Source organism: Schistocerca americana, chromosome 4 (genome assembly GCF_021461395.2).
Source record: "Schistocerca americana isolate TAMUIC-IGC-003095 chromosome 4, iqSchAmer2.1, whole genome shotgun sequence".
NCBI classification, from domain to species: Eukaryota; Metazoa; Arthropoda; class Insecta; order Orthoptera; family Acrididae; genus Schistocerca; species Schistocerca americana.
This window is the reverse complement of record NC_060122.1, coordinates 290,611,343-290,634,730: the sequence shown is the minus strand read 5'-3', so window position 1 is coordinate 290,634,730 and position 23,388 is coordinate 290,611,343. Positions and strand designations below refer to the sequence as shown.

Below are 23,388 nucleotides of genomic sequence, written 5' to 3'. Positions count from 1 at the left end.
TGTACAGTTCTGCCACTGGGCACAAGAGAAATTACAGGACGATAACAGTTTTTTTTGGATGTGTTCTATTTAGGGACGAAGCGTCATTCACCAACAGCAGTAACGTAAACCAGCATAATATGCACTATTGGGCAATGGAAAATCCACAATGGCTGTGACAAGTGGAACATCAGTGACCTTGGCGGGTTAATGTATGGTGCGGCATTATGGGAGGAAGGATAATTGGCCCCCATTTTATCAATGGCAATCTAAATGGTGCAGTGTATGCTGATTTCCTACGTAATGTTCTACCGATGTTACTGCAAAATGTTTCACTGCATGATAGAATGGCGATGTTCTTCCAACATGATGGATGTACGGCACATAACTCATGTGCAGTTGAAGTGGTATTAAATAGCATATTTCATGACAGGTGGATTGGTCATCGAAGCACCATACCATGGCTCACATGTTAACCAGATCTGACGTTCCTGGACTTCTTTCTGTGGGGAAGGTTGAAGGGTATTTGCTATCGTGATCCACTGACAACGCCTGACAACATGCGTCAGCACATTGTCAATGCATGTGCGAACATTATGGAAGGCAAACTACTCACTGTTGAGAGGAATGTCATTAAACATATTGCCAAATGCGTTGAGGTTGATGGACATCATTTTGAGCATTTATTGCATTAAAAGGTAATCATGCTGTAACAGCATGCGTTCTCAGAAATGATAAGTTCACAAAGGTACATGTTTCACATGTATCACCAAAATAAAATGTTCAAACGTACCTAAGTTCTGTATTTTAATTTAAAAAACCTACCTGTTACCAACTGTTCATCTAAAATTGTGAGCCATATGTTTGTGACTATTACAGCGCCATCTATCACAAAGCGAAAAAAGTGGTCCAACTAAAACATTCATATTTCTTTACGTACTACATGAATATGTAATAAAAAATGGGGGTTCCTATTTTTAAAAATGCAGTTGATATCCGTTTGACCTATGGCAGTGCCATCAAGCGGGCCAACCATAATACCATCTGGTTTCCCCCTTCAAGCTAGACAAGTTTGGTTCTTTGTAGTTTTTTCGTTTGACGCTTATTTTGCGATATATTTGGTCCAGTCACGATCAATGGACCACCCTGTATAATCTGACATAGTTCTTCTAAATCCAGAAGAGCAAATTGTCTGATATTAAAATGCAAGAGTCTTTTATGAAGAATTTGAAAGCTGTGAAGGCATAGTGTCCAAAAATATTTCCCACTTGCAAACTGCTCACTACCACAGTGTGGAGAGAGCAATAAAACACTTCAGTGCTGATTTTATCATAAACTGGACAAGATTGATTTCAATGACAAATCAAGTGATACTGTGTAGTTGATACATTTGGGGAACCTAAACAGTGTTAAATATGAAGATCAGTGTTACATAGCCTCCTGTCAAGTGACAACAGAATATGGATAATGTATTGTTCTATTCATCATTTTCACATTCCTATGACATTAATCCATTCTTCCAACATTTTTTGAGGGATTGTAAAACTTGAGACTGATTAACCTTGTCCTTCTGCCAGCTCTAGTAGATCTTTTGTTGACTGTGAACAGTTTTATTTCTGAGTACATTCCTACACATCAGATATTTTTACTTTGTGTTTTAGTACATTTTTAGAAACTGTTTGATGAATTTTGTTCCTTGTTCTGTAATTTGCAAAACTAATTACGTTAAAAATATAATCCATTTCCACTAAACTCTGTCTATATGAAATGTAATTAAGTTTTTCTATTCATGCCTTATTTAGCCTTCTACAAAGTATTACATAGGTGACAGTACTTACCTTCCACGTTTTTTATCAGTTCTCTCATGAGACATTCTATTCTTTTGAAAACTGGATATCTTAAGAAGTTAATGTAAACAAAAGCCCAACTGTATATTTAAATGTAGAAATAAAAGGAGAGCATTGTATTGATGTTTTAGTAGTATATTTGCAAAATGTGCCAATGGCAGTTGAAACACTAATACAGAATTGTAGTTCTATATTCAAGTGTTTGTTATATCATCAGTGAATCATGATATTTCTTCATCCTTAAGAGATCAGTTTCAGTGACTTCAGTTCCTCCTTAAGTTGTTTCTTCTCTTGCTCTGAGTATCCAACCAGGGGAGGACGTGGCTCACCCACATCAATTGGAGTCATCAGATTCATGGCTGCTTTCATTGCAGGTACCCAAACACCTTTTTCAAACAACAAAAATTTTAATTTTTCCAGTATGCAGTATGCAGTAGGGCTAAAGTAAGTAAAATGGCAGACTGATACACACAAGATCTTTGAAATAAACTGCTGCAGAATAACAGAGGAAAAAAGAAAATCTTGTAATTTCCAATTTTAAAGATGTCATCTAAAGATTTATTTACTCAATTTTTCTTTGGATCTAGGATTATACTGGGTACTGGATAACTCTTCAATTAATATACATATTTCTTGAAATTTTTTTAACACATCATTTTAGCAAAAAATAATATTACATTTATATACTACCCAATATTTTATAACTGTATACACTTTCGAAATACAATCGTAATTGAGACAACAGTTTTATTCTCCTAGATAAATCGTTCACAGTTGATTTGAAACAGTTTCTGTCCATAATTATTTTTGTGGATTTGGGTAATGTGTTGTACAGTTTGATGCCAGGATGGAGTATGCCTTTTGTAATGATGCTGTATTTGTATGTTGTACATACACACCATTTATTTCTTTTGTATGGTAGCTTTGTATAGATTTGTTATAAGTAAAGCTTGGACTGCTGCTGTTTAAGTTTTCTTTTACAGTAATTCTATTTTCTGGTATGTATATACGTCGAAGTGGTAGTATTTTATTTTTCTGAAATAGCTGCATATATGATGACCATGGTCTACTCCTTCCATTAGTCTAATAATCTTATCCTGTAATCTAAATCATTTCAATTTGCTCCACAATTTCCTCAAAGTACTGTTCCATTTTTCAATACTGAGTGAACATAAGAAAAATATATGGTCTTGAGATTATTGTATGATCTGCAGCTCCTTGGTATTCATAATGTAAAACATGCTTTGCTTTTTCTGATTATGTATTCTACCTGTGTGTCCCATTTCTCATTATGTTCTAGCCAAGTACCAAGAAATTTTGTACTTCGTGTTTTTCCAAATGTCTATTTATTTCAGTATGAGGATTAACTGGTGTCCTATTCTTTGTGGTGAATATGAATATGTCCATTGCAATAGCTTTTTTTCCCCAGATTTATAATCAAACAGTTTGTGTCAAGTATTCTACTGTGTCTTGGAGACAGTCTTAATGTTGCTTTCAAAAGTTTCTTTGTTATTTTGCATGATTAAGATGTTGCTGTTATCTGCAAGTATTGATTAAGCCATTTACTTCATGTGATGGTATCAAAGTGTGTATTTGTTGGCATGTGAAATATTGTACCTACCTGCTCAGTTTTTGATACCAGGTATGTGTGATGTGCTACTAATAAACAATCTTCTTATCTGACAACATTCAGTAAAACTTGATTCCATCTTTACAATCAGAAAAAATATGAAAAATTGGCTTCAAAACTGTCAGCATCAAATACACAAATGGTCTCTTGAAAGAGCTAGAAAGCTAACAGTTTTGATTATGCTAGTACTAAAAGATAGTAATTCATAAATACATTTTATTTTGCTAGTGTGCAAAGTACGCAAACAGATCAAGTGAAAAATATTTAACAGAATAATCAAAAGAATATGATAAATAATGAAAGAGGACATGAAAGAAAATGTGTGAATGCATTTAAATAACACAAATTATCTTACCGTATCTCGTCATGGCTTTAATAGCCTGGTTTAGTATCATTTGCTGTTTATGGGCCTCATGTGCATCACCTTTCTTAATACTCTCAAAAATTTTCTGTGCTGGCCCAGGAAGCATGTTGAGTGTTGTAGCTATAGTAGAATTATATCCAAGAGTAGCTGCACCTGCCAGAACCTGTTCAAACAGTTTTACAGTAGGATTAAAATAATTTGATGTAACACATTCAGTCACTTAATTATTAACACAATAAACCAAAGAACATTTATATGCCTGGATAACAAGAAATGTTGCCACTTTACAAGAACAAGTCAATAAAATAGATAAATAAAAAAGTAAAATAAAATAAAATTTGATAGAACTATATGTGTCAGAACTTGATATGATGATATCAGTTGGTCTCTCAGGTGAGGAAACAGGGAAACTGATTTTTCACTATGCACCCTGACCACACACTGCAAGGTGGCTTGAAAATTACAGATGCAGTAGGCATAGATTTTACAGTGGTTCAAAGATTGAAAAATAGTCTTATACATATAGAAATGTAAAATTTTACACTGCAAAAAATGCAGAAAAATAGTATCCCATAATATCAGTGAGTCACAACTGGAATATATCAACTCGTACAATCCTTGGATGTAATGGTTTGTGGAGATTTGAAATGAAGTAATCACCTAACCTCAGCCATAGGTAAAATGCATGGCAGACTTCAGTTCATTGGCAAGATATTGGGAAAATGCAGCCCCTATATATATATATATATATATATATATATATATATATATATATATATATATATATATATATATATATATATATATATATATAAAAAAAAACAAAGATGAGGTGACTTACCGAACAAAAGCGCTGGCAGGTCGATAGACACACAAATAAACACAAACATACACACAAAATTCAAGCTTTCGCAACAAACTGTTGCCTCATCAGGAAAGAGGGAAGGAGAGGGGAAGACGAAAGGAAGTGGGTTTTAAGGGAGAGGGTAAGGAGTCATTCCAATCCCGGGAGCGGAAAGACTTACCTTAGGGGGAAAAAGGGACAGATATACACTCGCACACACGCACATATCCATCCACACATACAGACACAAGCATATATAGGTAGCTGCTTATGATGCACTTTTATATTCCATCTCTAAATATTGCTCAAATGTGTGGGGCCTATAACAAGTAGGACAAATAGGGGATGGTGAACATATATAGTGAAGGACAGCATAAATGGTCACAGGTTCATTGGACTCATAGGGGAGCATCATGGAAATACTGAGAGGCCCAACATAGCAGACACTTGAAAATAAATGACAGATTCTGCAAAAGCTCACTTGCGAGATTTCAAGACCCATTATTGAGCAAATAACCTAAAGATATACTTTAGCCCCATTTGTACCACTCCCAGAGCAATGCAAAGACAAGATTATACTAATTACAGTGTGCACAGAGTCATTTAAGCAGTCATTCTTCTCATACTCCAAAAGTTATGGGAATGAGAAGACACCCTGACATGTGATACTATGCTAAGTACTCATTGTTATGCACTTCGCAGTGGTTTGCAGAGTACATATGAACCTAGATGCAGATTTAGTATAAAGTTCAACAAAAATTTTTGTTTCAGTGCCAATAACCAACCATATTTTTCACTGCATAGAAGGGGAAAATAAATATATAATAATCTGTGCAGAGACATTCATTCTGTACACATATTGATAAAAATGGATTAAAAATTGAATATGAAATAATAATAAATAATTTTTTATCCATTCTATAACTGAAGAATAAGCAAGGAAACAGTTATTTATTTAGAAATTATACTCCAAAACACCATCTGTTTTTGGTTACAGTATTCAAAGCCAGATATACTCTTGCTTAATGCTAAATATATAGTTTCAACAATAATTAATAATTAAAGAGTGCTTCTACTTGAACATTTTTAATTATTCAACATAAAAACAATAATGCACATACCTGGTCACATCCTAAGAAAACACTTACATCACCATTGTTTACCAATAAACATTGTATTGCTTCTTCTATATTTGTGTTTGTATACTTTGCACCTGCAAATGTTGGTATTTCCTTCAAGGCAGCCTCCAAGAAATTTGGAACACTGACTGAAACATCAATCAGTTATTAATCACTAACAGACATTTGCACTGAACAATTGCATTAAATTTGGCTGAAAGATTTCAGATGTGGAATATATGTATAGAAAGAGTCACATTAAAAGATTACACATACATTCAAAGCTATAGCATAACAAATGTCTTGTATATAATATAATGGAGTTTAAGAGTGAATCAAATAATTTTCTTTTGGCCAATTGTTTCTACTCTATTCAACAGCATCTTCACAAGGGCTCTGAAAATTAGTGGGTCTTGTAATGCAATTCACATTGACACCATAACAAAGTCATATTTGTGCACCTTTGACTTCTTTCCACATCCTATAACTGTTTCTCCATTGCAGTTTGATCAATATAATATAATGTAACAGAGTAATCTATGATTATTTTATATTAGTCCTACAGTATTTTTTGCAATAGATTCTTCTACATAGACATCAGAGATTAAAGTTTCATAGTTGGGTTAAGAAGTATGACATCATGCTCTTGCATACAGCATTTATCACAGGGCAGTTTTCCACAAAAAAGGAATTGGCTGTGCTCTTACAGTTGCCCTATTCAGCCAGTTATGGTGCTTGAATTCCTGAAAATTCTAATATCCTTGTCGTGTTTTCAGGCATCTAAACAGCTAGATACCCATTTTGGCACTGGAAGAAAATTGCTCCACTGTGCAGAACAGGCGTGGGCCGGGGATTGGACAGATAGCAGGGAAGGCATTGGGAAAGGTGTCGTAGTGATGCATGTGAGAGTGTACAGGGACATTGTGCAAACAGGATAATGATGGACTGCTAGGTGCTGCATTGAGAGGCTGTGCAGTGGAGGGAGACAGGGGGGATGGGGGGGGGGGGGGATAGGGAGAGGAGAGATGGAAACCAGAGAAAGGGAGAGGACTGCACAGATGCAGTGGGAATGTAGAAGGCATGGATGAGGCTGGAGGGGAGCAGGGAAGTGGATAGAGGCACATCAGGAACAGAGACCGGCAAAGCTTGAGGCCAGGATGGTTAGGGAACTGAAGATTATGTTGCAAGGAGAGTTCCCAAATGTGCAGCTCAGAATCAGGGATCAGTCGAAAGAGCAAATCAAGATATTGAAAATATGTTATCAAGTTGGATGGAAACAAATGAAACTTCAAAATGGTCTGAAGGGCTGAGGTTTGTGCAAGCAATGAAAAATAGAGCTTATCATGAAGGGATCAGATGTTCACCATATGAAGCCATGTTTGGGGTTCCAATGAATATGGGCATTGTGACCTCAGCTGTTCCACGTGATTTAATAAAAAATATAAACACTGAAGAATACTTGGAAATAATGTTAAACACCACTTCCACTGACTCACTGGAAGTTGAAAATGACGGCCAAGGAATTGATGCCAGTGAATCAAATACGGAAACAGAAGAAACAGAGGCAGAAAGTGCAGCTGCAGCAGGTGAGGAAGCACCAGAGACAGGATTTGATGACAGTTAACAATGAGACATTGGCACCAGATGATGGTTGTGATGAGATGCTGACAACTTTTAAAAGTGTTAATAAAGTGAAATAGATCTGAGAAGCTGCCAAAGAAGATCTTCAATTGGAGGCAAAGAAAATGAAAGCAGCCTCATGTAACAAAATTTCAAAATCTTCAGTTGGACAGAATGTGAGAATTAAAGTACCAGATGCAGACAGGGCAAACATTGATGCAAAATCTGTAATAGCAGTAGTGATAAATATTCAGGATGATGAATTTTATCAACTCGGTACCAAAGCTGGTAAAATGAAGTCACTGTACACTAGGAGTAAATTCATATTGTGCAAGGAAAATTTTATAAACGTTGAATGTTATGTAATTTGAAATGCCACAAAAGTCAACCTTGTTGTAATAAAAAGTAATATTCACAAGGTAACATTTTTTACATTTTTCAATAATGTGGAATAATCACATCGGAATGCAAGAATGTTTAAAATACATAAATCTACAATAAGTACAAACTATTTCACCCAGAGCTCACTGTTGGCCAAGCATTAAAAAATTACAGATTATGACCCTGCCGTCAATATTTATACTTCAGTGTGTAATGCATATTAAGGAAAACTATCCAAGTTATCAACAGTATGACATGCGACATAATTATAACACAAGAAACAAGCAGGACCTAGTTTCTTTCCGATGTAACTATAAAAAAACACAAAAGTGCTTCTTATACAAGTCCATAAAATATTTTAATGCCATACCCCAACATATCAGGGATCTTCCAATTCAACAATTAAAAAAAAAAGTAAAAGAATTTCTTCTTGAGCTCAGAATTTATGAAACTGATCAGTTTTTATATGCTTCTATATATGAGTAAGTCTGTAATTGGCTAAATTTACTATGCAATATCAATTTGTACCAGAAGTTTCTCTGTTTTGTTTTAGTGTGAAGGTACCATAATTATTTGTGTAATATTTATATTGTGTAATATTTTTCTTGTTTTTGTAATTATTTGTGTGACATTTATACTATGTAATACTGACTTTTGTAATGCCTCAGATGATCTCTGAGGTCTCTACAACAATAAAAATCAATCAATCAATTGCTAAGCTGATTTTTTTAAAATGAATGCAGTGTTACCAGTTGGTATGGTTATACTCCAAGATTTACCAACGTCTCTCGGTAAAAGTTCAAAATCTATGCATATAATGAGAAATTTCAGACTTTTACCACACCGTGATAGTAAGTCTTAGGTTTCACCAGTTAATTCTGGGATTTGCCAATCATGTTACTTTTACAGTAACACATATATTGAAGATGTTAGAGTGCATCAGCATAGCATTTATTTGTGCAAAGAGCATTACATTTTCATCTTAACTTAGTGTTATTGTTTCCATAATATCATGTCAGAAATGTGTCTCTGTTTGGTATTATGCCAATTTATAAAGTTAGTGTTTCATTATATGATGTTTTAACATTCTACATCTTTTCTAAAATTACATAACATACATCCAAAACTGTACAATTATTGCCTTGCATACAACTCATGGCTACACACTTTTTAATTTTTATACATACTTGAAACCCATAGAAAACCATTCGACTTTAAATGAAAGTACAAGCTCCCAGAATCATATGCAACGTAAAGAAACAAGATTTGTGTCACCCTCTATTCCCAGTATTAAAAATACTGAACATTACATGCCTGTACATATTTGAAATGACAGTCCCTACAAGAAAATATTTAAGAACCTCCAGTGCATACCAGGAAAATAGCTTTGTGCACAGTCATGGAACAAGAAATGGCAATAACATCTATGTCTCCTATGCCAGGACATCAAACTATCAGAAGAGTGTTCTTCAGAGAGGTAGACAATTATACAATCACTTTCCTAACAACATCAAATTATCAAAAGAAGAAAGCTTGTTCAGAAAAAAGCTTAACTCATTTCTGATGGATCACAGCTTCTGCTCTGTACATGAATTCCTCGCCAATTGAAGGGGAAACTTATAACATAAAATTATCAAACATAATGATACTATACAAATATTACACACACACACACACACACACACACACTCATCAAACTTTTGCAGAGCAGTCATTTGTGATAAATTCTATTCTTATATACATTTAATCTTTATCTCCTCTGTATTCATTATTGACTTGTCCTGTGTCTGTACAAGATGTCACAGGTCCAAAACTAAATAAATGAATAAATATGCACTTTCTGACAATTTATACATTTCCCAATAATTCATCTTCCTGTTCATACTCCCTACACCCTCAGTCATCCTGCCTCCCCCATCCCAAAAAAAATCTTACTCCCCTTCCTCTCTTTTTCTTTCTATCTCCTTCTATCTATGTATCTATTGGTCCATCTATGGTGAACTTTATATTGTGTGTGTGTGTGTGTGTGTGTGTGTGTGTGTGTGTGTGTGTGTGTGTGTGTGTGTGTGTTCAAAGTGATTAACACTTACAGTTTACACCGGTATAAGCTGGTAAATGGTAGTATAATAATGGTGTTTTTGGTGCAGCTTTTCCAACTTCTTTCAGGTACCTCACCAGGTCCTGAATTGAAGCAGGGCGATTGAAAAGTTCAGGCAAACAAAGCAGTCCAGAAACTCCAAGGTCCTCACAGTGTTTTGCCTAGAAGAGTCATACTTACATGACATAAAACCTGCATCATTTATCATACAAAACAAATGAAAAATATAGATAATACTGTGCTTAATTTGAACATATGTAATAAAGCATTTTTCGATAAGAAGGAATCATTCTGAAATATATTCACTCGCTCAGACTGTTAGTGAACTATGAGCTGATGGTATTATAAATTACATTGCACTTCTAGCTATTCCATGCTGTCATATAGAGCTTAATAAGGATGTACATACTGTAAGAACTTGTGATGATAAAAATATGCACTGTCTTTTCCATATGACAATTCAATTAAACTATCCATTACAGGTACTGGTTGTACCTATCCAACTTATTTGCTTCTAGACAGTAATAAAATTATTCTTCGTGTATCACAAAGGAAGAACAGTCAAAACAGTGGCGTCTTATCTTAGTACAACAAGTACACAGGACACCTCTTAGTTTGATTTTGGATTTTTTTGGAACAGTGAAACCCAACTGTTTAAGGATTTTTACACTGGACATGGCTCTTGATCTCTAATAGCCAATTGTGTAATACTTATTTCACAGTTAAGTTGCAGCATTGTTGTTGTTCTAGCCAACACAGGCTCATCTGAAACTCGGCCGTGGACTGACTGTCTCAGGACCATAAATCAGGCCCTTATATATCATCACAATAATAGGTACTGAAACTACACGTTGTTTAAAGTTAAATTTATAGAAATTACAATTAAAACTTAAATCATTCAATTAACTGAATACATTGAAAAATTCCATCTTTTTTACAGTTTCTTCTACTACAAGGTTTAGGCCAAATTATTTGTTTAAATGGTGAAATTAACATATATAGTTATGTAAACAATACTTCTGACAAAACTGTTAATTACTTTGGAATTAATGAAGGGCTGGTTTTGCTAACATCTTTTCGAATAGAGCCAAATAGATCCTTTAAGAATGCTCTTGCTTCATCTCCCAAATGTTTATAATTAGTACAGAATTTATATTTGTTTATACATCAACAATAGAATTTAAGTTTTGAAACAATTACAGATTTCACCCTATAACAAAAGATACTAACTAGGAATAGTCGAAATAAATTCAAAAATCAATTACATACCTAATACTAAGCACAAAATAAGATCTGGTGTTATATTCCTTAAAACTAAGGGCCAATCTTTCTCTTTTATGAATAATGCAGATTATTTTCACATATGTTAATGGTAATCAGTTAAAATTGAAAAAATCAATTTTAAGGAGGCAGATGGCAAAACAAAAGGGGAAGTAAAAATATCCCAGCTTGCTTCATCATACAGTTGTTTTTCAGTGTTTCTGTCTGTCACTCAGTGCTTCCTCTGTGTGGTGAGTAACAATCTCCCATTTCCATACTGTTGTTATGCTAACTTTCAGGTTGCTAGCTCCTTCGTCAAGTAACAAAAAGGGATAATCTGGGGAATTTTAGAAAGGAGTGATAGGCCACTCAGACCCAAAGATGAGAAAGCTCCATCTGTTGTGAGGATAAGGACAGACAGTGATGAAGGGAAGGTGGATATAGCATACAGCACATTGGTAAGCCCTGTGCCAGCAACAGTCCAGAGATAAAAGAAATACAGTGCAATTAAGAACTAAGAGGAAAGTAGAATGGGAATGGGGGAAAACCAAAAAGAGGGACAGAGATAAATGATAGGACAGAGTGAAAAATAAAGCTGAGTAAGAGGAAGAGAAGTGACATGAATGCTTCAGTTAAGAACTAAGAAGAAAGTGAGAAAGGAAATGAGGATATGGGAGAAAGGGAGAAACATGAACATAAAAAATTAAAAAGTAACAGAGTAAATTATTGAGTAAATAAATTAAGAAATAGTAACAAAAAGTGAAAAGTAAAAAAAAAGAGAAGGTGAGAGAGCATGTTAATGGAAGTTAAATCCAGGAGGATGGTGGGATGTTATAATACAGTATATTGGAGGACTAAAATTTTCTGGGTTTCTGTCACTGATCATGTAGATCATATCAAGCAATTGGCAGCAGCATTTATCCTCCTGAATTAAATTTCTTTCAGGCAAATTTTCAATAAATTGAGACAGTTCTGTGTCAGTTGCAAGGTGCACCACAGAAGTCAGCAGGTGCAGCTAGAAGTTTGACAACAGTCTGAGACTGTCAGTTTGGATGTGCCCACAGTCTCTTGCCCATGCACTGTACTGGTTGGTCAGCAGCTTCTAGAGACAGGCCCAGTCAGCTCTAACTCTGTTTCCTCCTCAGTTCATGCTTTCAGTGAGGCAGCAGAAAATTGGAAGGCATACGAACACCACCTATGGCAGTACTTTCATGCCTTCCACATTCTGGATGTGAAGGTATGTCATGGACTGTCTTTGTCATGGATTTCTTTCCCCTTGTATCGGGTGTTGCAGCAGTTGGTCCCATTGCAGAAACCTTTGCCTTTGTTGTTTGACACTTACATTCATTGTTGTCCTCCTATTATCACTGCCAAACACACATCGTGACAATGGAGTTGAATTTCACCGATGCAAGAAGGAGCCCCATCAATCTTGTCATGACCCTCCACATCCTTAGTTGCAATGGACACATGCCGATGTCATGATTCATGATGTTATCATCCACTCCACCCCAGATGAAGAAGTCCAGCAATGGGCTGTCCAGTTGAAGAGGTTTTGTCAACTGAGCAGCCATATGAGGTCTACCATACTGCTGGTCTGCAACTAGTGGCCTTGTGCAATGTTGTGACGGTACAGGGTGGCCTGGCTGCATCCAAGGAGGATGACATCATGGCAATATAAACTGACGAATCCAGCACCTCCCTCACAGTGTGTGGACAGCATTCCAGCCACTGCTCTCTGTTTTTATCATGTGTGTTCTTTTACTCCAAACATGACAGATCAAAGTGTCCCCAAGATTGAGCCATCTGTTGTAAGTGTCAGAAAAAAGGTCACTTTGCAGTACTCTGCCACTCAGCTGCCCAGATTGCAGCACCAAAGATCATGGATATGAATATTCAGGAAGTGTTATCGTGGGGGCCAGTTCCTGATCATGATTCCAAAAAGCTTTTTAGCAAGATTTTGGTTCTTTCACAACAGCTGTGCCTGAAGGTAGACACCAGCATGGCAGTTTCCCTGCTTAAAGCCCAAACATATTCAGACCTCAGCTCTCTGCAGTTGTCACCAGTAAGCAGGCATCTTGAGCGATACAGTAAACAGCAAATCCCTTTGCTTGGTCTATTCGTGGCGGGTGGAGGTCACCTATAAATCAGTGATTCGATCTGTTACTTTTATTGTCATTCACAACGCTAGTTTAGCAAACCTTTTCAGGTTTCATGCCTTTCACACCTTTGGCTTTTCGATCATGAACTCCATGCAGCTGGCATCTGCTGAGATCCACTGTCAGTCTTCGGAATTTCTGTGCTCAGAATTTCAGGATGTCTTTGCAGAAAGCCTATGGTGCACCACAGACTTTCAAGCCCACATAACCTCGAAGCAGTTGGCTCAGCTTAGATTTTTTCATGCTAGGCAGAGGCCCCTGGTCCTCTCCTCCTCACACCAGCCACTTTTGCCTGTATCCCCAGGCCTTTGGCAACTGGGGATTGCTCGCTCCTCTCACCTCTGGGGCCTTCATGGACATGGATGCTGCCTCCAAATCACAGTCATTTGCAACTTGCCCCAGGAATCAGCAACTCTCTACCTGCCCTCCCCCCCCCCCCCCCCCCCCCACAAGGGGGGAGGAGTGTAGTGACCCACATAGATCCACACCTGAGATCCAGGTATACAATTGTAGGGTGCACCACAGAAGTCAGCAAACACAACTAGAAGTTCAAAAACCATCAGAGGCTTCCACTTGTGGATGCACGCACAGCCTCTAGTCAGCTTTTAGAGAGGAAGATGAGCTTACGGGCATACAACAGCAAGGATATTAGTGGGCTTTTAGAGATGGGCCAGGCCAGCTCTAACTCATTTACATGTTTACCTATGCATATGTGTTATCAGATTGTTACTGTGAACCACTCCTTGGCTAGTGTACCCATTGTAATAACTTGTTTTCTAGACTCAATAAAGTTGTTGTGTCAGTCATCATGTGGTGTTCTCTTGTGCAGTTAGAACAGACTTGATATATCAATGTTAGCTTCAGAGATAGTATAACTGGTTTTCAGGATTCATTAGATGTTATGTCAACTGTTTAGGATAGAGGAGAGAATTGTGGCTCAAATGTGCTTGTGCTTAACAATTGTCAAATGAGAACATCCACTAATGCTGTTGCATGCAATCATTTTCTGTTTAATAGTCTCACAATATTTGTTAAAGGTGAGGGTGTGATTGAGCACTATTATAACAGCTTAGCTTGATATCTTATTTTCTAATTGTCAGCTCTGCACTTACAGAGTTTGAGAACTAAGTGAAAAGTGTAAATTTTGTTCTGCACTGGCTTTTGGCTGTGATAGTAAGTCTATAGATCTTATTGAGGTATTGAAGCACTTCTCTTAACTTGTTCACCACTATTTCAGATTTTGAGGATTGAGCAGTTTATATTGTCACACCTTTGTAAAAGAAAGGTAAAATTGCTCAAGAGAATCTTCCATTCTGCAACACAGTGTGCACTGTTTCGAAACTTGCTGTCAGTTTAAAGGTGTGTGCCAAACTAGAATGCAAACCTGAAACTGGGAAGGTTCTGGGTTCAAGCCTCAATCCAACAGCCAATTCTAATGTGGCAGGAAGTTTGAGACAGTTACTGATTATTTACTGATACGCTGGTAACTTGTCTGGCAGCACAGACCAGCATTCTGATCTGAGCTGCCAGAGACGGCAGTCATGTGTGAATGACATGAGCTTGCTTGTGTCAATGAATATGTGTGTGTGTGTGTGTGTGTGTGTGTGTGTGTGTGTGTGTGTGTGTGTGTGTGTGTGTGTGTGTGTTTCCTTTTCTGATGAAGGCTGTGGCTGAAAGCTAATGTTTAAGTGTCTTTTAGTTGTGCCTCTCTGCAACTTAATGTGTAACCCTTATGGTAGGTAGCAATCTAACTTTTCCTTATATTAGGAAAAGATAACGTTCTGCAGTGTTACCTTCACACAACAAAGAGGAACAATTTCACTTTTCTGCTTTAATAATGTTTACGTAATAAATTCATATTGGTAGAGTAGTTGAAATATTCAGGAAGGTTAAATTACAAATCTTACTTATGTCACTCTGATTTGGATTTGCTGTAGATAATCATATTAGGCTATTGTTGTTTCATTAAATACTACAGACCAAGTGTATTCGTGTCCAATGTCTATTGATTTAATTACTGAATGGATATTAAACCCACACAAAATAGAAAAGAAATTACTTATGTTAACAGAATGGAATAAAAGGTATTTAAAGATTACCATATGAAGGACATCCTTCATACAAGCTCCTCCAACCTGAACCATGACAACTTGTTTGGTGGTTTTTGCAGCATCTACCCATGCCTTTGTAACTGCTTTCCTCTCATCAACAGTCATTGACATTCCTTCTCCACTTGTTCCATTTACTACAAACAACAACATATTAATGTAAGAGAGAGAACCAAGCTCCATAAACAAATATATACAACAATTGCATGCAAGCACAAATACAGTGCTGTAAAATTTTGAAATCCTTGAGTAAATATGTGCTACTTAATTACACTACAGAGAATATTACAAAGGATTCTCTTTGTAGACTAAAAAAGTAAGCTGTGGAGTTCCTATCTATTCTAAAAACTATTTATTAATTTTGTTTCTGAAATTTCTTTACAATTGATACATACATCAAAAATTCATTAATTAATCTTCAAAACACAGAGTGACATGACTTTTATAATTCAAATGTCATGAAATACACTCCTGGAAATTGAAATAAGAACACCGTGAATTCATTGTCCCAGGAAGGGGAAACTTTATTGACACATTCCTGGGGTCAGATACATCACATGATCACACTGACAGAACCACAGGCACATAGACACAGGCAACAGAGCATGCACAATGTCGGCACTATTACAGTGTATATCCACCTTTCGCAGCAATGCAGGCTGCTATTCTCCCATGGAGACGATCGTAGAGATGCTGGATGTAGTCCTGTGGAACGGCTTGCCATGCCATTTCCACCTGGCGCCTCATTTGGACCAGCGTTCGTCCTGGACGTGCAGACCGCGTGAGACGACGCTTCATCCAGTCCCAAACATGCTCAATGGGGGACAGATCCGGAGATCTTGCTGGCCAGGGTAATTGACTTACACCTTCTAGAGCACGTTGGGTGGCACGGGATACATGCGGACGTGCATTGTCCTGTTGGAACAGCAAGTTCCCTTGCCGGTCTAGGAATGGTAGAACGATGGGCTCGATGACGGTTTGGATGTACCGTGCACTATTCAGTGTCCCCTCGACGATCACCAGTGGTGTACGGCCAGTGTAGGAGATCGCTCCCCACACCATGATGCCGGGTGTTGGCCCTGTGTGCCTCGGTCGTATGCAGTCCTGATTGTGGCGCTCACCTGCACGGCGCCAAACACACATACGACCATCATTGGCACCAAGGCAGAAGCGACTCTCATCGCTGAAGACGACACGTCTCCATTCGTCCCTCCATTCACGCCTGTCGCGACACCACTGGAGGCGGGCTGCACGATGTTGGGGCGTGAGCGGAAGACAGCCTAACGGTGTGCGGGACCGTAGCCCAGCTTCATGGAGACGGTTGCGAATGGTCCTCGCCGATACCCCAGGAGCAACAGTGTCCCTAATTTGCTGGGAAGTGGCGGTGCGGTCCCCTACGGCACTGCGTAGGATCCTACGGTCTTGGCGTGCATCCGTGCGTCGCTGCGGTCCGGTCCCAGGTCGACGGGCACGTGCACCTTCCGCCGACCACTGGCGACAACATCGATGTACTGTGGAGACCTCACGCCCCACGTGTTGAGCAATTCGGCGGTACGTCCACCCGGCCTCCCGCATGCCCACTATACGCCCTCGCTCAAAGTCCGTCAACTGCACATACGGTTCACGTCCACGCTGTCGCGGCATGCTACCAGTGTTAAAGACTGCGATGGAGCTCCGTATGCCACGGCAAACTGGCTGACACTGACGGCGGCGGTGCACAAATGCTGCGCAGCTAGCGCCATTCGACGGCCAACACCGCGGTTCCTGGTGTGTTCGCTGTGCCGTGCGTGTGATCATTGCTTGTACAGCCCTCTCGCAGTGTCCGGAGCAAGTATGGTGGGTCTGACACACCGGTGTCAATGTGTTCTTTTTTCCATTTCCAGGAGTGTACATGTTTTGTGATATTATGTAACCACAGTCATGCTTATTTTATTATCAACTGATGTAAGCAGATTATTCAATAAACTATTTTTGCTTATGATCACTTTTCGTCTTCACTTGATTTGGGCCTCCTATGTACTATGTAAATAACTACATCTGATTTAACTTTCAGCTTTTCCAATATTTTCCATTCAATCAGAGTGTGGTTGCTTATGAACTCCTCATCCTTTTTCTCCAGTTTTCTTTTTTTGTTTACTACACAGAGGAGATTCTAAAACCTTCTTTCAAAATGTATCTCTATTCAGAATTTCATATTCTTCAGTCTTCATCTCTTTCAGAATATTTATGATCAATCACTTTTAATAAATAAATATAGGCTTCATAAGGAAAACCAACAATTCATAACTGGCATAACAGTTAGTTATATTAATTACTTAATTCATCCAGTCACACATGTTCCTTAAATTCCATTATGAAGAAAGTCACCAAGTATGTGGAATGAGTCAAGTTTTACATTAACAGACAAAACTAGTCACTGCTGGCTGCTTCTGTAAAGTATGCTAAAAACAAATTATCACCAGTGTTGGTCTTCTCACACAGATAAGTGTGGGATTGCTTCTGGATTACTTTATACATGTACTTACAAGACAAACAGCTACTTTGAAGAAAATTTTCCTATTCACTAATCATTTGCTGTTTTCATCTTCTACTTATAACAAACCATTTGCTTTCCACACAATGTTGAAAGCAGAAAATCCAGGATGGAATGTAACAGTATTATGAAAAGGAAAGTTGCTACTCACCATATAGCAGAGATGCTGAGTCACAAATAGGCACAATAAAAAGACTGTCACATATATAGCTTTCAGCCAGTAAGGCGTTCATCAGAATAGACAGCAAATACATACATACACACTCACAGAAATGCAACTCACACACACACACACACACTTGACTGCAGTCTCAAACAACTGAGGCCTTAGTTGCCTGAGACTATAGTCATGTGAGTGTGTGAGTTGCGTTTGCATGAGTGTGTATGTGTGTGTTTGCCATCTATTCTGACAAAGGCCTTACTGGTCAAAAGCTATATTTGTGACAGTCTTTTTGCTGGGCCTATCTGTGACTCAGCATCTCTGCTATATGGTGAGTAGCAACTTTCCTTTTCATAATATTTTTACAGAATTTTGTAGAATTAAACCTTTTAGACATTAGCTGTATTGCCCCAGAAGATTACACCATAGGGCATTATTGAGTGAAAGTACATGAAGTATCTCAGCTGTCTCTTCTGCCTGTCAACACAATTAGAGTTCTAAATGTAAAGTAGGCATAACTGAGCTGTTAGGTTAACTTATCTACATCCTGGTGCCACATAAGTTTATTATCCATCTGAACGCCTAGAAACATCTCTCCTGGAACTTCAACCATTGTGTACCCATTGTTATCTAATTCTGGTACCTATAAGTTTGCAGTTAAGTATTATGAGTTTTTCTTTAATTAAGGGTTAAATTGTTAGCTGTGAACCATATGTTATCATGTTCCATTATTATTCTGGCTGCATCTAACATTTATGTGTTTAGGCTCTTTATCAATATAGTTGAGTCATCAGCAACTCCACAGTTTTTCAAGAGTCTTCCAGTCTACCAGTTAGGTCAATAAAAGGAATGGACAAAGCAGTTGATATTGCAGGATGCAGTATTTAATATTTCCACCATTCTGAATTTAGTCTTGTTTCCATGATACGATTTGTTGATGTGATCCTCTGGTTTCTATTGCTAAGATAGGATTCCATACATACAAGGGGAATGCCATTAACACCACATTATTCCTGAATAGAATTTTATGAACTATACAATAAAAGGCAACAGAACAAGATAACAGGAAAAGTCAAGAGGGCATTTTTTCTTGTTCATTTCTACAAAGTCTGAGTTCTTAAAAGCATATATTGCATTCTCAGTAGAGAAGCCTTTACAGAAGCCAAATAGAATTCCTGTTATGATGTTACTCTCAGAGTTATGGTTCAGTATACTGTTGTAAGCTACTTTATCGAAAATTTCTGATAAATAGAAAGAAGGTTGATGGGTCTTATTTTCACTTTTGTGAATGGGTACTACTACTGCATACATGTCGCTTGGCAACTTCATTTTTAATCGTTGACAGGTTGTAAAGGTAACTCAAGGGGTTAACACATGATTCAGCAAAACTGATGTCTGGTGGTGGAGTATGCAATGCCAATCTAAGTAAAACTAATGGATCTGTCTGTGATGGACAATTTTTGGTACCTGTGTTTTCAGCTACTGCAAGGAGGAATTAATTGGATTTAGTTGCCAGTGACTTAAATTGAATGTCATCTGCATCATTGTTACTATCGTCAATGAGTGTATATCATTTCTCCTATCAATTTTATTTGTTTCATGCCTAATAACACTTGTCAACAGCCGGAATCTGAATCCACCTTTCAAAATGTTCCTGCAGTTAATATTTTTGAGTTTTGTGAAGCATATACGTACTTTCAGGCATTCAACCATTTCAAAGAAAAGTTTCCTAAATTGAGTGAAGCATAGCTGTAATAAGGTATATTTGGTGGATCACAAACAAGAAAAGTGATGGAAGATCCACTCATTGATATCAAACTCACAATTATCTAATTAGCCACTGGTCACCTTACAGAGCAATTGTGAAGGACTTTTTTGGGTAACAGAAGAGATGATAACTATGTTTCCATTATTAATGATTTGTTCTACAGCTGCTAGAACATGGGATGCAGAACGTCATTTAAAATTCACTTTTAACATTCCCACCTTGATTTATTTTCAGAAAATTTGGGGGCCATAAGCGGCGGGCAGGGTGAATGCTTTCATCCAGATGATTATACAATGGAACACTGTTATCAATGTCACTGAAGCTCTTAGATGATGAATGATTACTGCTGTGATGAAATGACATATGAAAGAAGAGCACCATTGTCACATTTTTTGAATATCAAAGAACATTAAAATTGAAAATAAATTTAGCACTCATATTGCTGTCATGTCCTTGTATACAGTTTGTCTGGGTACAAGATACTTTGATCCAAAATGTTAGTCAGCCTTTCTCTCAGCTTCCACTGTAATTATCTGACCCACTGCCAAGGAAAACCCAGTTCGTAGTCTTGTAAGAATTTTTTAGGAGAGAATTAAATTTCTCCTCTACTGAGTGTCCTTGTCAACTTTTCTTCCATTGTTCAGTCCATAAATTTCTCTTAATAGGGTAACTGAGACAACATAATTATGTAAAACTGTATGTTTATCTTGGTAATGTAACACCTTTTTCTCCTCATTTTTAAGGGGGGATTTGGAAAATCTGATTGCAGTTTGCATACATCTTACATCAGTAGATGTACGTATTTTCTCCACACACAAAGAATTATCATGTTAAAAGTAATATTTCATTCATTATCCTAAGTAAAAGTTGAGAGAGTAGTGTTTCATTATTGGGTACCACCAAGGAAAAAAAGTACTGACAGAACTCCTTAGAAAGACTTAAATTATGGCTGACGGAGAGTTTAATAGCACACCAACCAGAAACTTCAGATTAAGTGCCAGTTTAGTTTTGCACCATCTAAGAAATCTGAATTGATAGTATCTTAATTATAGTTTTGACAAACATATAAAAGTGCTGCCTACATTAATTTCACTCCTCTCTTTGGTTGGATTTTGTAATATATTATATAATTAGACTATAAATAATTGTATTTTGATTTATTATGAAATATTAACAAACAGGGGAGTGTATAGTGAAAGTGAGAATTCAGAACTGATGTAATTCAATATTTGTTTTCATAATTTAACAGGTACAATTTATTTAATGAAATGGTTCTACAAAGTTTAAGTGCATAACATGTTCATCAATAGTGAATTTTCTGTAAAACTGTAGGTCAGTGGAAAGTGTAAGAATATTTTCTCATTAAGTAGGAAGAAATTGTGGTAAATATGATTCTGTTTTTATCTAGAAAGGAGGTTTGAAAGTGTTTCTATCTTACAGAGCATTATAATATTATATCAAATGACTCCCTTTTTTTCTTGTGTGAATATGTAATACCATTTTTTCTGACATAAAAGAAATTCTAAGTTAAAATCAACAAAAGACCAAACAGAACCACTACAGACTGCTGAGTATATGAAATTAAGTAAGTGTTAAGCATAGGGGAGAGAGGCCATGGGGTTAAAAAATGTCTGAAAGGGCACAAAGAACATGTGTGGTGCCTCAAGTAATGCAAAAAGCCAGTCATAGCTGAACATATCCTATTGTCAGGACAAAGATTTTGTGAATGTTCACAATTTATTAGAAGCACCTTACAATGTAAACAGAAACTCAGAAAGGCAGTCAAGATTCTCAAACACCCAAACAGTTTTAATTGTATGACATCCTTAGGCTCCTGATGGCATGGCTGCCTCTCCTTATTGCTACAAGGATGATACCAGAATACACAAAGATAAATGCAATTTGCACTCACATCCCATTCCCCAGGCTCTACTACAGCAGTGAACAATTCCCCAACCACAGCAACACTAACAGCCTATCATGAACATTTACACCAGTAAATGTTGGAAATACTCCCCTTAAATTCCCTGAAATATGATAGTGCACATACGTGTGCAGCCAGTTTCTGTGAGAAGGCTTCAAGCTGAATGTCAAATCAAAAGTTTTCTTGCAAGAGTGAAGTGGTACCAAAGCCAGAGAACTTTTAATCTCACAGCGAATGTAATATGATAAAACTAATTTGAATTGTAAGAAAGAAAGGGATAAATTGCATCACATTCAAATCCAAATTCGAATTCACCTAGTGTGTTCTATTCCTTTTTTTTTTTTACATTTAGATGTGAGATTTACTTGATCCAGTTCTTCACTCATTATTTTGTTGCTATCAAACGGTTTCTGTGTGCTTCAGTGTTTTAACACAGAAAACACAATACAGCAGAGACAATCATTTCATTAACTTGTAAATGAAAAATTTATCTTCCACTCCTTATATTCATGTTCCATTGGTATACACATCAGTTAATTCAAAATTCCAAGGATACAGCGTATACATGGGGTTTACATGATGATGATTCAAATTTTCAGGGGTGATGGAGAAGACTAAGTGTATAAAATTGAGGTAAGTGACCCTGATCTGTAAACGACCAAGTCAAAAGTTAGAAGCAAAAATCGTTCTGATATCTCTGATAGCAGACCTCTACTATTGAAAGCTCTATGCTTGCTATATTTGGGAAGGAAACAGTATGGATCAAATCAATAAAAAACGTCCAGTAAAGATGGGCTCAAAAGTGCATACTTTAAGAGCTATGGGCACTTTTTCATATTTGCTACTGTGAAATACATATCTTCTACTGAACAAGAGCTCATAGCTCCTAAAGTATGCACTTTGGAGCCCAGTTTCCTGGACTTTTTTCTTGTTTTGTTCCATTTTACCTGCTTCCAAAATATGTAAAACAAAGAGCTTGCAGAAGAAGAGGCCCACTGACAAAGGTATCAGAATGATTTTCACTTATAACTTTTGACTTGGTTGTTTCTGGACCGGGGTCCATTACCTCAGACTGATACATTTATCCTTCTCCATTACCCCTGAAAGTTTGTAACACACCACAGAATCACCCTGCAGGTTAAGTGTTGCTATCATTTGCACATAATTTCTCAGTTGCCATTCATGAAATGATTGCAAAGGGCCACAAATATCCCTGCCATACACTGTGCACTTGTAAACAATGTAGATACATTTGATAATATTAGGGGAACTATGACTTCTGAAATTTTATATCTTTCATGTTTTCAAAATTACTTTGAGTACTATACTGTGACTGCCCAGCAATTAAATTTCATGTAATTTGATGTAATTTACATTTCCCTCCTTTGTACTTCTCAAACAATGGTGAAAGTGAATATTAATGAAAAAATACTGCACAGAATAACAATTATCTCATTTAAATGAAATGTGAACTTACCCAAGACAGCATTAATTCCAACATCAGAAAGATATTTAGCATATTTTGGTATGATATCAAGATTGACACTCTGTGCACTGAAAAAAAGTCAACAAATTAAATTTAAGTCTGTTTAAAA

General features: G+C 37.0%; 1 protein-coding gene across 2 annotated transcripts in view; it reads right to left on the bottom strand.

Moving 5' to 3' along the window:
• Positions 1–1,945: 1,945 nt before the first annotated feature.
• The window catches only part of LOC124613320 (N-acetylneuraminate lyase-like), a 79,090-nt gene continuing 57,647 nt past the window's right edge, over positions 1,946–23,388 (bottom strand). For both annotated transcript variants that reach the window (XM_047142017.1, XM_047142018.1), the window contains exons 3-8: positions 23,271–23,347; positions 15,400–15,545; positions 9,874–10,042; positions 5,786–5,931; positions 3,812–3,983; positions 1,946–2,212 (exon numbers count right to left, since the gene is read on the bottom strand). In XM_047142017.1, coding sequence (XP_046997973.1) covers positions 2,067–2,212; positions 3,812–3,983; positions 5,786–5,931; positions 9,874–10,042; positions 15,400–15,545; positions 23,271–23,347 — 856 coding nt within the window. In that variant the 3' untranslated portion in view covers positions 1,946–2,066. The remainder of the gene's footprint in view (positions 2,213–3,811; positions 3,984–5,785; positions 5,932–9,873; positions 10,043–15,399; positions 15,546–23,270; positions 23,348–23,388) is intronic.